We start from the raw sequence: 18810 nt of genomic DNA, 5'->3' as shown, positions 1-18810 counted from the left end.
GGTATTTGTCAGTTTGAACCAGCATCTCTTGTAATAAACCACAATGCTCTTCCTAGATATCACTAACCATCTGATTTTGTGCACGACCAGGCACCTACGTTCTGAAAACAACCCATAGATAGTTTATTGATTTTAATCACAATGTCGTCAGTGCAACTGTTACATACCAAGTTGAAGACATGCCACAAATAAAACACATACTCTTATAACACAATTAAAGGACTGCTTCATTTTGGCTTTACCGTAATAGTTACAAATATTTACAGGGCAAACATGTACACTATTTATTGGGCAGGTGCATTTTACAAAGATGTGTCTTGTTCTCCACCAAAGGGACTGTCACCATCCTGAATGTCACAAGATGTGAAAGTAGGAGATCTGGAATGCCATATTTGTCAAGTCTCAGCAGAACATAACACACGGAGAATACAAAATATAGGGAATAACATAACGAGGGTACTGGAAATAATTGAAAAGTTGCTTCTGAGCGATGCAGCTGAAATCCATGGGTGCTGGAGTAGAAATGTTTTTACAACAAAAAAAAACAAAAAACGGTTGAATAAGAAGTGGATCCTTTACCAAATGCCCTCCAAGGGAAGATTTGCTTACAATGTTATATTGCCCTTTCTGTATAATTACTAAAACGAATTCACAGGCAACCATTCATGCATGTGCACAAAGGAACAAAAAAATGAAGTAAGCGGTGGTCTTTTAATGTTAAGAAAAATAATGGTTGGTTATACTGGATATTAGGAGTCAGTGCAAAATAGGGTGAAACCAGCAGATGCAAATCATGCCGGAGGCCGAGCTGGAAGGTGTGCCTTACAGAAAGCTTTTACCACACACATGGTACATCTTTAAACGTGAGGAAACATGCACCCGGGGAGGACATCTAATGGACCGATGAGGAACGAATGTAAATCTCACACATTAGCATTGTTATTGATACTATCATTTATATAAGGCCTCCCTTGCATTATTCGTCAAGGTTGCCGAAATGAAGAGAGAGTAGTTTTTTACACTTAGGACATGCATGCAAATAACTTACATTTATATTCTCAAGTACAAGCACGTTTGGACCTTTGATAAGCCGCCCTCCTTAATGTCCAGTATTGAAGTTCGACAGACTGATTTCATCGTAATATTTAGTGTGTCGCGCTTCCCGAATTACCGCGTGAAGCACGGCAGTCAACGTAGTGCGTGTGATCGGAAGTATTGCGGCTAGAAATGAAATACGGCGGAGCACTTCACTGACGATGGATGCGTGAAAACAACCGGACGTGTTCGATTTACACGTCTCACGTTGTTGCATGTTGGAAATTAAACGGATATACTCTAAACTCTTTAGCGGTTAACGTTCTCATGCATACTAGTTGTTCGATCACACAAAGAAAGTTCGTTTAAAAGTAGTCCAGACATGTTACTCTTGTGGAAATGAGAGTGGAAACGGATGACTGGTTCAGTCCGGAGCATGCTTCACTTCTGCATGTCGCACTGCAAGAGCAGCACGATGGACGGGGTCACTCTTGGCGGCTTCTTTGAACTCGTCTAGTGAGATCTGGTCGTCGTTGTTTTTATCCATCTTGCTGAAGATCCGATCCACTCTCTGCTCTGGTGTCAGACCGTCCTCGTTCATCTTCATCATTATCACCGTGCCCACCATTTTATAAATAGCCTTCACACAGAGAGGAGAAAAGATGGCTTTAATGACACGAGGAGGCGCTGAGATTGCCAGTGTTCGTGCTGAAATGTCCTTCTTATTTATTTATTTTTCTTTTCAGTTTTGCCATTGGCACTTTCCATAAATATGACGCATGTTAATTTTAAATGAAGTTGAAGTACCTTGAATTTTACCACACATCACTTTAAGTGAAAACATGCACCCGGGGGACTAGATATCAGATGGACCGTGAGCGAATGTAAACTCACACATTAGCATTGTTATGAAACAAATAAGGCTCCCTTGCTACTCAATCTGAATTTTTTTACACTTAGGAGCACAAATAACTTACATTTATATTCTCAAGTACAAGCACGTTTGGACCTTTGATAAGCCGCCCTCCTTAATGTCCAGTATTGAAGTTCGACAGACTGATTTCATCGTAATATTTAGTGTGTCGCGCTTCCCGAATTACCGCGTGAAGCACGGCAGTCAACGTAGTGCGTGTGATCGGAAGTATTGCGGCTAGAAATGAAATACGGCGGAGCACTTCACTGACGATGGATGCGTGAAAACAACCGGACGTGTTTCGATTTACACGTCTCATGTTGTTGCATGTTGGAAACTTAAACGGATATACTCTAAACTCTTTAGCGGTTAACGTTCTCATGCATACTAGTTGTTCGATCACACAAAGAAAGTTCGTTTAAAAGTAGTCCAGACATGTTACTCTTGTGGAAATGAGAGTGGAAACGGATGACTGGTTCAGTCCGGAGCATGCTTCACTTCTGCATGTCGCACTGCAAGAGCAGCACGATGGACGGGTCGCTCTTGGCGGCTTCTTTGAACTCGTCTAGTGAGATCTGGTCGTCGTTGTTCTTATCCATCTTGCTGAAGATCCGATCCACTCTCTGCTCTGGTGTCAGACCGTCCTCGTTCATCTTCATCATTATCACCGTGCCCACCATTTTATAAATAGCCTTCACACAGAGAGGAGAAAAGATGGCTTTAATGACACGAGGAGGCGCTGAGATTGCCAGTGTTCGTGCTGAAATGTCCTTCTTATTTATTTATTTTTCTTTTCAGTTTTGCCATTGGCACTTTCCATAAATATGACGCATGTTAATTTTAAATGAAGTTGAAGTGTGTGAATTCTGTGCCACTAGCATCACCAAGCAAATCACGTCCAGGCCCGTTGGGTCACTCAGATATACAGATCGCAACTCTGTTCGATGCTGTTAGTGCTGCAAACGTCACACACCTTTAAACAAGTCCATATGAAACGAAATAAGGGTGGATCTGCAACCTTGCTACTCAATCTGACATTTATTTATTATTTCATGCGTGACCCGGGAGCACAAAAGCAGTCTTAAGTGTCTGGGGTATATTTGTAGCAATAGCCAACAATACATTGTTTGTGTCAAAATTATTTTACTTTTATGACTAAAAATCATTAGGATATTAAGTACAGATCATGTTCCATAAAGATATTTTGTAAACTTCCTACTGTAAATATATCAAAACGTAATTTTTGATTAGTAATATACATTGCTAAGAATTTCATGTGGACAACTTTAAACACGATTTTCTCAATATTTAGATTTGCACCCTCAGATTCCAGATTTTCAAATAGTTGTATCTCAGCCAAATATTGTCCTATCATTAAACATACATCAATGGAAAGTGTATTTATTCAGTTTTTTAGATTATGTATAAATCTCCTTATAATGATGTATAAATCTCATGTATAAATTTCTTAAAATGTACCCTTTAAGAATGGTTTTGTGCTCCAGGGGCACAAATAACAAAATTGCAGTGTCTCTGTTCAGAAGTGTCCTAAAATAAAAATGGTAATAAATCAATGAATAGAAAATGTATTTTATTAGCATCTGTCACCTTTTCTGTCATTAGAACTATTAGATATCAAATAAATTCTCACATTAATGGGAAATAAACACACTAATTAAAGATTAATCTGGGTCTCTGTTCTGATGTGTACTAATTGGCTGCAAAAACTGCAAACTTCATTTAAAATTTCTAAGAAATCTGTTGAAAATAAAAGCACTATTTTAGGATGAATCTTCAACCTTTTTGCCTATTCTGAGGTTTTAATTTATTGTATTTATTACATCGTATTTATTGCTCAGAAATCAAAATTACAGTGTCTCTGTTCAGATATGTCTTAAAATTAAATAGTAATGCCATAAAATAATAGAAAATAAATCTTAAGTGACATTTTCAGTTATGAGAACTATTAGATATTATCAAATAAAAATTCTCACATTTATTTTGAAATAAACATAGTAATTAAAGATGAAACTCCAACCTTATTTGTATTAATTGTATTCATTATTTAATATTTATTTATAAAAAACATCTTAATCTCAGGGTCTCTGTTCTAACATTCAAATTTTTGGCTGAAAAACTACCAAAATTCATGTAAAACTGAAAAGATCTTCTTCATAGCATTGGAAGCATTTTATTGTGTTATGAGAACTATTAGACATTATCATATAAATAGTTTTCTTCAATTTATTGAAAATAATTAATCTTCAACCTTGTTGCCCATTCCAACATTTATTGAATTCATTTATTACCTATGTATTACCTGTATTGCTCAAATATCAAAATCACTTGGTATTTGTTCAGACACCTTAAATATTGCTTGTAAAAATTGCAGAGCTTATATTTTATTTTAAAATAAATTGGATTCACCTTTAATACAAATTGTTAACATCAAGTTATTGGAATGAAGGCATAATAGTTTACAATAAAAATAAAATGAATCTCCAACCTTGTTACTCATTCAGACATGTTTTTATTAATCATATATATTATATGTTTATTATTTTATACCTTTATTTTGGGTTTCCCCTAAAACAAGCAGTTTTCTGCAGTCTTTTGGAAATAAAAGCACTAATTTAACTACCTTTTTACTTATGCTTATTTATTTTATTATTTGATTTGATTATTTATTGCTCAATTATCAAAATCTCAAGGTGTTTTGATGCATAGAAATAATTCTGGTCGCAGATATTACAAACCTGAGATAAAATAATTGCAATATTTTTAGTTTGACTTCCTGGTGCCGTTTTGTACACTATTTGTGGGAAGTGCTTTTTTTAATAAGAGGCATTCATTCCATGCATGTAAAGGGGTTTTCTGTACCTCTATAATCTCCAGCATCTCCACTCGAGTGATCTTGCCGTCTCCATCCAGGTCGTACATGTTGAAGGCCCAGTTGAGCTTCTGCTCGAAGCTTCCCCGTGACGTGATGGACAGGGCGCAGATGAACTCTCTGAAGTCGATAGTACCGTCACTATTCTTATCAAAGGTCCTGAACGCATGCTGCGCAAACTTAGATGCATCACCATAAGGGAAGAACTGCAGGAAAAAGAAAATGAGATTTGCCAATATTTTCACTGTTTTATTTTCAAATTCTTCTAAGCGTCTGCCCACAGACAGCTCTGGATTGACATGAACGTCAGTAAATAATGACAGCGTTTTAATTTTTGAGTGAACTGTTCCTTTAAGAGGGATTTGTGGACACTTATTGATTTTCATGTCTGAATATTTCGATAGCCGCCACAGCAGGTTCTGTTCTTTGCTTCTGGTTCATTCCTTGGCAGTTCATTCAAAAATAAGTGGGCACTGCGCAGTGTGTACAAGTAAATCTAACAGCGTGTTTCACTGAGGTCCTCACATCTCACAGTCGTTCTATGAATACAATTTCACAGACGGCCGCTTTTACTAGTTTGTGCTTCTCTGCAGTAAAATGTATAACCCTACTGTCTCATATTGAACATATTATGATACTTACTTTCTTTTTTGTAGCTCTTTTCCTTTTCTGACCCTTTCATTAAATCCATCTATATTTTTATTTTTTTTACTTGCATGGTTATTTTCAATAATCCTTGAAGTAGAATTTTATATTTGCTGTTTGCTAAAGTCTTCTGAATCATTGCCACGTCTGAATAATTTTTTTCAGGCTCTGTTTTTTTTGTTTTTTTGTTTTTTTTTTGTTTCAATGTCTTCTTTTTTCCTGATTTTTTTTTTTTATTAAACCAGTTATATTTTTTTTAAAACAAAGAAAAATATCATATTATTTAAACTTTTTTTTTTTTTTTTAACAAACCAGCTTCTTTTTTTCTTTTGACATTTTCCTGATCTTTTTATTAAATATATATTTTTGCATGGTTAATTTAAATAATCTTCAAAGTGAAATTTCAAATTATTTCAAATTTAGTGGCTGTCAAAGTTGCAATGCAATTAAAAGGGAGTCCTGAACAGTTGCCGGATGTTTCTTGTTTATTTTTTTTTATGGTTTTTTTACAGGCCCCAAATTTCTTTAGCTCTTTTTTATTATTAAATCTAGATTTTTTCAAAGCTTGCATGGTTGTATGGTTACTATCAATAATCCTCAAAGTAGAGATATCTATATATAATGTAATGTATAATGTTTTTTTTTTTCAGCAGAAGAAAGTCAAACAGGTTAGCAACAACATGAGGGAAAATGATGATAGAAGATTAATTTCTGGGTGAACTATCCCATTAGTAAAAGCCCCAGTTAGGGGGTAATAGTGGTAATGGTGATCTTTGAATTGAGTTCAGATCAATAGATTCTCACCTTAACATAGAGCTGCTGGAACTCATCCAGGTTTAGTCGACCGCTGGGACAGTCTTTCAGGAAGCCCTTGTACCACTGCTTGAGCTCATGTTCATTAAACTCTGTGTTCTTCACAAGGTCCTCCATCACCTCAGGGGTCAGTTTGCTGTTTTGTTTTCCCATGATTACTGCATAAGAAACACAGAAATAATGGGGTTATAGAATGTTCTTCCAGGTATCTAATAAGAGATGCGGGTGTAGATTTGAAATCCATGTATAGACACTGATATCAATATATAGAGAAACAACATAAACTGTCACAAAATAATCTTTTTTAAAGTTTTAGTTTTTGTGGTTGGTCACACGGTTTAAAAGCCAGTGCTGATAATCTGTATGAGCTTTAGCCATTACAAACCATGTATTGGTAGGAGGTTTACGGAAATATAGCAATAATATCAAATAATATGTACACTGTAAAATATACAGTATATATCTATTTCAAAGTTGTAAATAAAGATTATTGTAGTACTTATAAAAGACAGTACTTTTTTATTTTTTTTTCTACTTCAGAATTTTACATTTAATGTAGTTTGTACTTGTGAATTTGTAATTATTTGTGAAATTCACTAGTATTTTTTTTGAGTAAAAATTGTTTCTACATCATTTTTGAGTACACAAATTTGCTGAAATAATGCTAATTCTAAACAATATTTATGTTTTAAAAATAATCACTCTTAAACATTTTATAAATTATTATAAAATGTGTGCTGTCCAACGATTTTATATATATACTCTTGACAATGTTGATTTTTTTATTATTTTTTATTATACATTACATTATTAGCCAATAAGGCCGGGACCCAATTGCATGAAACTTTTTAATTTATATATGTGACCCTGGAGCACAAAACCAGTCATAAGTCTCTGGAGTATATTTGTAGCAATAGCCGAAATTACTTTGTATGGGTCAAAATTATCGATTTTTCTTTTATGCCAAAAATTATTAGGATATTAAGTAAAGATCATGTTCCATGAAGATATTTTGTAAATTTCCCACTGTAAATATATTAAAACTAAATTTCTGATCAGTAATATGCAATACTAAGAATTCATTTGGGGGACTTTAAAGATTATTTTCTCAGTATTTTGATTTTTTTTTGCATTCTCAGATTCCAGATTTTCAAATAGTTGTATCTCAACCAAATATTGTCAAATCATAACAAACCATACATCAATGGAAAACATATTTATTCAGCATTTATTCACACACACACACACACACATATATATATATAGGCTATAGAAAGATATAATGAAAAGTGCATTGTCATTTGAGGTTTTCTCAATGTAAGATCTTTCTTGCAACTGCAGGCCTATATTTTGTTAATTGTTTAAATATGAAATTGAAGTTATTGCCAATAATTGGGCTAATGGACAATAAACAGAATGATACCACATTCTGTCAGTTCCAAAAATATTATTTGTGCCTAACACATTGGAAATTTCATTTTCCCAGAAAATCGCCTACTTCCGCATTGCAAAATAAACTAGATTTATAAAGAAGGAGCAATTTGATGTCAAGCATATTCTATTATTTCAAATATGAATGCAAATGTATAGGCTATTTACAACTATCTCCGCAATATAATACACACAAAGTAGGCTACTATTAAATGATGAACGCAATGATGTCAAGTGTGATCTGCTCATCTCCAGCGGCCTGACTGTTGTGCTTCTCGAAATAGATCAAAGTCACAAGAGTTTGTGTGTAAATGGGCATCAGGTAAAACAGGCTCCAAACAGGGAAGGAGGGGTTGGAGAGGAGCTCTTTATTTCCATCTGGAGCGTCTGTCTGTGTTTGCAGCCTCTCCTGCATCAAACCTGAGCGTGAAAAACAGCAGCCTCGAACACATTTGATAAGAATGCTGCTTTAATTACAGACAGTCAGGAATTATTACCCAAGACCCAATCTCATGTCACTCTTATGTAATAGTGCTGAGGCTTTTTCAAGCTCCAATGGCTGAACGAATGACCTTGAGAAGGGAAACCAGTGGGAAGCGATGCAGAATAACTATCCGTGATCTTTAACGGAGGAATTTCTGGACTTCACGACTTGAAGATCCGTTGAAGAGCTTCCTGTCACCATCTGTGCGTTTGCTTTAGATGCTGTTTATACATCACGAGCCTTTTGGTGTGACAGAATATGGGTAGAACAGCATTTGCATATACGTGTATAACCGAGCCTACTAACATTTACCATCCCAAACGGGCATTTTCGTGTGTTTTTATTGATGCACCACTGTGAATCTGCACCATTCCGCCAGAGCCGCAGAAAAGACGCAGTACCTTTTGCTTGTGCATTGCACTGCGCTCATATCACATCAGAAATCTCTAATCTCAAGTGAGGCTGGGAAACATCAGTGCATCTCTCAAATTCATCACACAATACCAAAGGTTCGTCTCTGAGCAAATTGGCAGTAACAAGCAACCAGTGAGCTTTTGTCGCCAAAAGCATCACATATACCTACTAAAGCTTAATACACCTTTAACCTGCGCAAAGTGCTCAAATCAGGCCACGCAGGCTAGTAATAATGCATGCGAGTAGTCACTCGTGCATGCATTCATTCATTCACACGTTCACCCATTCACCATTGACGCCTGTCAGATCGTTTCGCTGCATTAAATGGCAAAAGCAAAAAAAGCAACACACATGACTGCGACGCTCATAAATGTTTCACAGCCGCACATGCACGCATGCATCGCCTCTTACCTTCAAGTAACGCGTTGGAGGCTGATGGAAACGTGCTGGTGCTCGCAAACCGTCCGGTTTCGCGTGTGTCGAACCCAAATTCCTGGGATTCGTCGCGTTTACTGAACGCCAAATAATGTGTAAAGGTGATTCCAAGCTGACGCGAGCCCGCTTCCGTCTGTGTGTGTGCGCTATGCGACGCGAGACATGCGGCATGCAGCGAGCATCACCACCACGCTATGCTGCTCCTCGCCTGCGTTTGCGCAAATTGGATGCTTGCAACCCTGCTCTTAGGGAGCTCGTGACAGTAAACAGTCGATTTACCACAGAATGCATGCTTTACGTGCGAATCTGTTGGTGCACGGTCTTTATTACTAGCTACCTATTGCGAATTCTCAAAGACTCCAATGGGATATGTGAGGGAATAATACCAGTTTATTTGAGATCAGCCTCATTTACTCCCATTTTCTGTAAATGTGTTCATCTGACATATAGTTAAATTCCAGAACACAGACAGTATTCTTCTTTTTTCGTATTCAAAGTCGCATGCACTTTACATGATTTTAGAAATTATTTTTTATTTAGAACCAGATATTTTCTACAAATAGTGTAACCAAACATGCAGGGGAATAAAGAAATGACAGAAAAATGTATATTCTAAACGATTGAATTGCTTTCTGGTTTTTACTTTTAGGCATTAGACAAAGATTAGAGAATTTTGGGTCAGTTTGAGCCCAGAATATTAGGTTAAAGAAGTGAAGGAAAACAGCTGGTAAATGTGTTCGAATCTTAGGCTGTTGATACACGGCACAACTTTTTGGACAATATTGCCATCAACGGGCGACCAGGTGAGACACAGGCCCACGACCGATGTAAAGTATCCAGATAGAAATGTGTTACCCATTCTCATTGGGAAAGTGCTCAAGCAACATTGCTCAGAAAGTTGCCTCGTCTATCATCATCAGCCTTAGAATGTTTAAATGCTCTGAATTCTAAACATCCTGGTTTGTAGTGCAAATATTTAATGTTTACATAAAAAAAAATAAACAACATGAATATGAGGCTTATTTAAATGATTTTCTAGTGACATCTAGAAGGCTAATAGAGCAGAGATATTGTATGTGTGGTTTTAAACGGATTCTGTTTGAAGGAAGGTTAAAGAAGGATTTCTTTAATCACTTACGAATGTAGTCTGCTTCCTGTTTGAGTCTTAAACTCAACAGCTGTACCAGCCAATTAAGCGGTTAGAAAACAGTTGTATATTTATATGATTTTGCTCACATTTATTTTAATTGGCTTCAGCCTTTCAAGTTATTTTAGTGGAAACACAAGACCTACTTCTGTAGCAGAAGAGAGCAAGATAGTTTTATATAAACTATAAATCATCTCTGTTCTGGCTCAAAAAATATACATATTGACACATTTAGAAGATGCTTTTATCCAAGGAGACTTACAGCTGATGAGCAAAAGCGATTCATCACATTATAATAATGATTTCACTGGCAAAGCAGAACATCTGTTACCAAAAGTGTTTCACAGTTGAAGCATTGTGTCAGACTACTTTGTATAAAATACAAACATGCATTTTTAAATGGCAATTTATAATTGAGTCAGAAACAATATATTTGTGAAAATATGACATGTTTATTTGTTTTCCCCTCAATGTGACAGTAGAACTTAAGATTCTCATTTCTGTGCCATTTATTTGATGTTTATACCAGTCTTCAAAGCATTGACATCAGTCTCCTGTGAGAAAAACAAAAACCAAAAACATTACATTCATAAAGAGTTAAACATCTTACAAATGCATTAAAAACTATTAATGCTTCATCAACACATACATATAAGCATCTTTGATGAACCAAACATCTTGTACCAATCATGTAGGCTCTGTGGAGGTCTGACGTCAACATTTGGAGGAAAAAAAGGAAAGAATGAGATCATTTTCCCCTCTGATGTAACACGGCCCATATTCCATCCATTTATGCTTCTATTCCTGTAGATGAAGCAGGGTTTCCTTCTTACCTGCTGTGATGTTTTGTGGGCAGTGATGCGGGTTGAAGTGAATGAGTGAAATCAGGATGTGAGTGAATCACTGGGGTTCACTGAACATGACGGCGGTGCAGAATAATCCTCAGGATCCGGTGACTCAGCTGGGTTTAGTGAAGAGTACAGTGCTTGAATGATGGAGGGACTCGTGCATGACAACATCAACATATTTCATATAACTTTCTATATTCTGTCAGTGGATTCAAGTGTTGGGTTGATGTCATTGCCTTTCAAAATATCTTTGTTCCATGAAATATAGAACATCAGAAAATGTTTTAATCAAAAAACTTGTGCTTCATTTATTATGGTATTAACACTTGAGAGAAAGAATATGTACCAGATGTTTTCTCTTAATTCCAACTAATTGTATTGACAGTATTTAACTTATTTTAGATAAACTATTGGGAATGAAAACGTACTCTACACTACCGTTCAAAAGTTTGAGGTCAGAAATATTTTTCTGAAACAACTAATACTTTTATTTAGCAAAGATGCATTAAAATGATCAATAGTGACAGTAAAGACATTTTTAATGTTATAAAAGTTTTATACATCAAATAAATGCTGTTCTTTTGAACTTCTGAAATACTGAACTTGAACTTCAAAGATTAAAAAAAGTTTTCACAAATATATAAAGCAGCAAAACTTTTCATCATTATTAAGAGCGCCAAATCAGCATATTAAAATTATTTCTGAAGGACACATTAATGATGCTTAAAATTCAGCTTTACATATAAAGTACATTCAAATAGAAAGATGTTATTCTGAATTGTAGATCTATTTCACAATATTTCTGTTTTTATCAAATAACTTCAATAGATCAATATATGATGATGAGCGTGAGATACTTCTTTTGAAAACATCTAGACATTTTGAAGACAAAATTTTGAACGGTAGTCTATATATATCAGCAAATAAATAGGCATAATTAGTCATGTTTTTTTTTTTATCTATTAATGTAACCCCTGTTTTGAACTAATGAAACACTGCGGTTGTGTGGGTGTTTAATTTCTTAGAATTGTAATTCAGTTAATTCCTCTTCCTGCCATTGTAATTTAAATAAATCTCTTTCTCTTGAACTGAGTGGCATTTAATTTCATTACCTCAAATAAAATAGCCAAGTTTTTTTAACAAATTAAAACAGAACATTATTTAGAGATCGAATGCTCTATTAAAATCAACAGTGCTGAGCTGATACAGGAACAATGCTTCTGGAGGTCACCATTCCTGGCTTCAGCTGCCAATGGGAGAACAAGCTTTCAGTATACAGCCATAATATCTAATTATAACTAAATAAGATAATCCGCCGGGTCAGCTGACATTTAATCAATAACAGACGTGATGGATGAATGCAGCAGCTGCTTTAAAGAGCAGTGCGGAGAATAGAAAGAGAGTGATAAATAGGTAATAGAATTCACTGTAGCCACATACGTGAGATTTAGAAGGGGCTGACCTTAAATCTGGTTCTCCCCTTTTCTTTGCATTTTCATTGTGGGAGGCTGAGGATAGTGATTTGAAAGTTAAGCACAAAACTGTCACTGCTACCCTTTCAAACAGTATAATATACCTTTAAAGTGCTAAAATAACTTTTGGCACCTCAGTGACAATTTTAGAACTATTTTTTCTGTAAGTGTACTTTAAAATATTTTATGAGTGTTCAAACTGCTCTTTGTGAGTGCAGTCATAAAAAAGTGCATGTACAGTGATCACAAGCAACTTAAGGAAATTACTTGGTGTAAGAATGGAGTAATCATAAACATCAACATGTTTGTAATTCAAACTGTTTGGAAGGATGCTTGTTGAATTTCATAAAATAAAAGTAAATAATAAAATGTAATTTTTAAGTAGATTTTTATTGTACAATTATTAGTTAAAATGTTTACTGAAGATTTCTGGAAAAAAAAAAAAAACAGTAATGAATATGTGGTTTTTGTGTGTGTGTGGTTTTTTTTTCAGAAATTGCAAAATTTCACAAATAATTACAAAGACATGTCATTTGATGCATTGAATAAAAAAAACGTTTAAAAAAAAGTTTTCTCCACCTGTTTATTGGGTTGACATTATTATATTTATTTTTATATCAATATGCCTGATCAGATATATCAGAAAATATGATTTTATATTTCAATTCTTTTAATCAGCAAGGATGCATCAAATTGATTAAAAGTGACAGCTGTATTTCTAATCCTACAAAAGATCTATATTTTTAAATAATGTCATTCCTTTAAACTATTACTAAAGGAATCCTAGGGCAAAAAGACTGAAACTGTATCTTCATTCAGTTTTTTTTTTGTATTATATATATTGTTATACAGCCTTTTTATTATTAAAATTAAATCAAATAAAAGTTTTGTTACTCAAATGTAGATACACATTCCCTATATGCAATATGACAATTTTTATGAATAAGATTTTCTTTCACAGTTGTATTTTCACACTCTTATTATCCCTTATTAACAAGGCAGTTAATTATAGCTGCTGTTGTCCTTTTGTTTCAGATATGTGTATTATTCTTCACCTTCACTGAATGCACGTCTAGAGCTACAGAAGTCTGAGTCTTCACACACAGGTTCAGTCCTCTCATTAGACTAAAGCATTGAGTGCAGGAGAAGACAAGTGCTTTTGCCATGGATACACACACATTAACATCCATCTCCCTCACACCATTCAGCAAGAGCCTGCATTAAGCAGCTATAGACACTGAATGAAAGCACTACACATAATCAAATACAACGAGCACAACTAAATAATGCTAACCTTCTCACCTTACCTTCCAGTCAAAGCCAAAGCAATAAGAATATGACAAAAGCATGCAGGAAAGCTTCAGTAGAGTTGCTTTTCTCATCATCCACGGCATGTCATGAAACCAAAGCGTGTGTTTCAGAGTTCATGATGCTGCCCAGTCCTTGTTGTCATGGAAACAAGCATCCAGATCCTGGGCTGCTTCCCATCACATGTTCATAAAAGATTCTTCCGTAAAGCTAATATGTAAGCTGCTGGCTGTCATTATATATGTCAACATTAACTCTATTATTTAATGAGAACATCTGGCTGACTCATTATCAAATTCTTCTTTATCTGACTTTACATGGATGCACACATTAGACTAACATGGGTAGTATTAGTTGCAAAGAAACTGCATTGCATCAAAATGGGAAAAAAAAAAAGGAAGAAGGAAAGAAAAAATACAAACAGATAAACCAAGGACAAGTTAATGAGGGAGAATGGTTTCATTGTCCTTAAGAAATGTGTTGTTATTATTATTATTATTATTATTATTATTATTATTATTATTATTATTATTATTATTATTATTATTATTTAGACATTTTATGAGATTTTACAGTATTGGAAATCTCAGCGAGAAATACTCAAGTCTATGCAAAGGGTTAAGAAATTTGTTCTTGTGAACAAGAAAGATAATGAACAGCTCAACAGCATGGACACTGACAAAAAAGAAAGAAAGAAAAATAAAGTTTTAATCACACTTTATAAAATAAGATCTATATCAACTTAATTTTTTCACAATTTTAAGGAATACACATGAGAATCCTGCCATAAAAAATAAACAAATCAATAAAATCATGCTTTTTAATATTTTGAATACATTTTAGCAAATATATTTTGTGGTTTTATCCATATATGGATTGGGGGCTGGATCCTATGCTTATCTGTCAGGCCAGCAGTATTTTCCAGTGAGTATTAATGCAGTGAACACTGTACAAAATTGTTTCATTAATATTAACATCTAGGGTATATGTGTTATAAAACACCCTATAAGCGATATTACCTTATTTTACTTTCAAAACAAAACTATCATTTAAAGAACAGTTTAATGTCTGCATTTGAACGCATTTGTAGTTTGTCAGTGGAAGGTCGTTTATACTGTTAAGCCACGCCTAGCTTCTCACTATTCATGAGGGAGAGTGCGAATTACGCTAAACTCATGAATATAAATTAAGTGATTCTGACGTTGTTTGCTGACTGGAGCGGAGGGGCACGTCAGATAATTAATATTCATGAGTAATCGCTCCCCTTGTTCAAAGACCACGCCCACCCACTCAGTTCACTGGGCACTTTCAACAAAGTTTCCGCAGTTTGAAACAACATGGCTCTTGAACTCCGGTTATGTGTGAAAAATAAGCTTCTATTGAAGCCAGCTCTGCCTTGTACTGTCAGCTGTATTAAAAGAGGTAATTGCTTTACATGACCCTTGAATGACTTTGTTTCATTTTGTGTCTTTGACACTGACATTCTGGCAAGACAAAAAGAGAAATGTTATAAATGTCTCGAATAAAATCAATATCAAAAAAAGTTTTATCTTAAAGTAGAACAGGTTTTTATTTCCTTTTTCTCTCGACTCTTGTCTTTAATGTAAGTCAGTGGTTCAACTGCTATTACAGAATTTATGATAATACTGTAATTTTAGTTTGTTGGACAGTATTTACATAAATGATCATCAGTTTTGATCGAGGTACTTAAACATACATATAAAACCACTACTAGAGAAAACAAGCCTTGTTAAAACGTAGCTCTTGATTAAAAAACATATAGCTTGTGAGTTTCAACCATTGTGACAACTAGCCCCGGTCTCCCATTGAACAGGTGTTTGAACTAAGTTTATTGAGGTCATTCAACACTTACAAGATGGACAGTTACGAAAGATCTACAGCAGCAATGTTTACCAGCAATATCTGAGGGGAAATTGTTTTAAAGTAAATCATGCACCATTTTTTTTTCTTTTGAGTGTAGCCATCACACAATGTGCAGTTTCTTTCAGTAGCTCTTGGCTTCCAAATCCCAGTTTGTTTTGAGCACAATATCTTGTTTTACAGATTTGTACAAAAATGGATTACAGAGGGGGAACTTTGTGACCTTAATCGCGGTGCTAAAGGTAAGCACTTTTATTAGATTATTAGTGCAGTGTTTATTGGTGTTATGTAGTGTGCTTAAAGGAATAGTTCACCCAAAAATGAAAATTTGCTGAAACTTTACTTACCCTCAGGTCGTCCAAGAGTTTGTTTCTTCATCAGAACAGATTTGGAGAAATGTAGCATTCCATCACTTGCTCGAGAATAGATCCTCTGCAGTGAATGGGTGCCGTCAGAATGAGAGTCCCATCAGCTGAGTACATCACAGTAACCCACAAGTAATCCAAACCTCTCCAGCACACCAATTATTGTCTTGTGAAGCCTTTTTTTTTATTGTAATGTTTTTAATCAGCAGTTTGCACTCTCATTCTGACGGCACCCGTTCACTACTGAGGATCAATTGGTGAGCAAGTGATGAAATGCTCAATTTCTCCAAATCTGTTCTGATGAAGAAACCAATTCATCTACAGTTTTGATGGCCTAAGGGTGAGCAATTTATTTAATGCTCTTGTTGTACTTTTGGGAATAAGGTCAAAACAGTGATAATGCGTGTTAAATTACTTTTTTATACGTGCTGCAAATAAAGCAGCAGTCAAATGTCTTGAAAACAGCAGTATTGAACTCTGGAATAGATTATTAGAGAAGAAATCGCACTGCAGCTGGGAAACTCTTCTACCTGTAAGAAAAAATTCAGTAGGTTGTACAAAATAGATGTTGCTGTATTAGTGATGCACTTTTAATCAGTTATGGGAGTTGACTAATTTCTTTAATCAAAGACCTGCATCTTAAAAAGTATTCCCGAAGTGTTTAAAGCTGGTGTGTAAAATTTGTGCTCCACTAATGCTACCAAAAAAACAATCCAAACATGCATTATTAGATGAGTCACTGATGCTTAGGCAAGACAGGATGTGCCATGTTTTGAATATCATCATGTGATTTGCTTCTGTCGTCCTTTATTAAGAAGGGTCATTAAAAATAATTTATGCACACAAAACATGACATGCTTTGCTTAAACAGTTAATGTTAGTGCTTTGACCAGGTATGAGTAAAAAAAACAACAACATTGTATTATGAAGTGATGAATTATTTATTAAATACCTGATGTTGATGCAACACTCGATAAGCTGTTCGATGTAATTCAAACAGAAGTTGGCTGCTAATGTGTTTGCTAAATAACAAAACACTCATTTAATTAGCAGATGGTTTATCAGTAAATAGAATTTCAATGCAGCTTGTTAGATGACATATTGCTACAGATGTGAATGTAGGTTACCATTATGTTATGCATCCAAAATTTTGTGAGTTGAGAATTTAATTGTGTTTTAATTTGATATTTTATGCAAATTTGGTACATGGTAGGATGCAGACACTTGCAAAGCATGTGGGAACATAGCAGACTGCACTTTTGAGGAGCTGTGTGATCGAGTAAGTCTGTTTTCTGTTTGTTTCACCATCCTCCACTGAAATGAACTGTATTAGTGAGTAATGTGTTGTTTTTTACTGTTAGCCGATAGGAGCTATCGACTACATGGAGATATCGGCTGTGTTTGTTTTCACTGGAAACATTCCTTTGCTCACCTTAAACAAGAAGACGCAAGCCAGATGCTTCATAACTATCACTGATGGACTCTATGAGCACAAAGTTTAAGTCATGGTGAAACACTTGTGATTTCTGTTGGAAGGTCTTAAAGGAACCTCTCACAGTTCGGGGAATATCTCCACTAGTGTGAGTCGTGCTGCAGGCCGATGCTCCATTAGATGATATGTTTGTTCAAGAACATCACAACCATCATGACACTCATGTTTTATTGGATAATCAGGGCATTTCAAGGGTAAGTTACAACCGGTTTCCTATTCATATTCTTTGAGAATTAAATAAGGAACCTTTTTGTTGCAAGCTGAAATTTGGGGGTTGGTACGATTTTTTATTTAATTTAATTCATTTTTTTATAGTAAATTTTTTGCAATATTATTACACCTAAACAGAACAGTTTTGTATTTGAATTTTAAAATGCAAATCATTCCTGTGATCAAAGATGATTTTTTAATCATTACTCCAGTCTTTAGTGTCACATGATCTTTCAGAAATCTTTCTGCAATTCATGATTCTTTGATGAAAAGAAAGGACAGCATTTGTTTGAAATCTTTTGGAACATAAATGTCTTCATTGTCAATTTTTCTTACTTTATTGTATCCTTGTTGAATAAAAGTTCTAATATCTTTGATATCAGGGTACTGGCCAAAATGAGAGTAAATGAATTGAGAATGTTTGGTTTCGTTATAGCCGGTGGGATGTGCTTAATTGTCATGAAAATAAAATGCTCTATTAATACTGCAAAATAAAAGTCTTTACTCGTCTTTAAAAAAAAAAAATAGTTTGCCCCAAAATTAACATTTGATGAAATTTTACTCAAACTCAGGCCATCCAAGAAGTAGAGGAGTTTGTTGCTCCTCAGATCTGTTTTGGAGAAATGTAGCATTGCATCACTTGCTCAGCAATGGATGCCCTGCAGTGAATGGGTGCCATCAGAATGAGTCCAATCAGTTTATAAAAAATATCACAATAATACACAAGTAATCCACACAACTCTACTCCAGTCCATCAGTTAACATCTTGTTATTAAGCCAAAAACTTTGTTTTTTAACTTCAGACTGTTGCCTCTGGCTAAAATACAAGTCCATAATCCATAATATTGTTTTCTTTATTGAAAAACAAACTCATCTGCATCTTGGATGATCTGCTGGGGAGTCAGTTTTTAGGTTAACTATAACTTTAAAAATGTTTAGATTTTTATCCTTGGTGTGTTGATGATCTCTTCACATTGATGGGTGGCAGTGATTTGATTTTCTCTTTTAATGCATCAGGATACAGGCA

The 18810-nt window shown here is 34.8% G+C and overlaps 1 protein-coding gene and 1 long non-coding RNA gene across 3 annotated transcripts; both read right to left on the bottom strand.

Moving 5' to 3' along the window:
• Window positions 1-2292: 2292 nt before the first annotated feature.
• LOC113117716 (visinin-like protein 1) lies at window positions 2293-9374 on the bottom strand. The gene is made up of 4 exons (XM_026286609.1): window positions 9037-9374; window positions 6288-6454; window positions 4829-5044; window positions 2293-2640 (listed from the first exon to the last, which is right to left on the bottom strand). The coding sequence occupies exons 2-4, from the start codon at window positions 6447-6449 to the stop codon at window positions 2443-2445; spliced, it is 576 nt and encodes a 191-aa protein (XP_026142394.1). The 5' UTR covers window positions 6450-6454; window positions 9037-9374; the 3' UTR covers window positions 2293-2442.
• Window positions 9375-10589: 1215 nt separating this feature from the next.
• LOC113117947 (uncharacterized) lies at window positions 10590-13944 on the bottom strand. Of its 2 annotated transcripts, XR_003294248.1 has the most exons (4): window positions 13835-13944; window positions 11041-11168; window positions 10857-10915; window positions 10590-10761 (listed from the first exon to the last, which is right to left on the bottom strand). It is a non-coding gene; the product is annotated as an uncharacterized LOC113117947 (long non-coding RNA). The 2 variants fall into 2 exon arrangements; XR_003294247.1 differs by having other exon boundaries at window positions 10857-11168.
• Between the last annotated feature and the right edge of the window lie 4866 nt (window positions 13945-18810).

Source organism: Carassius auratus, chromosome 17, assembly GCF_003368295.1.
Source record: "Carassius auratus strain Wakin chromosome 17, ASM336829v1, whole genome shotgun sequence".
Classification (NCBI taxonomy): Eukaryota; Metazoa; Chordata; class Actinopteri; order Cypriniformes; family Cyprinidae; genus Carassius; species Carassius auratus.
Note: the sequence above shows the minus strand (reverse complement) of the source record. Positions and strands in the feature narration are given on the sequence as shown.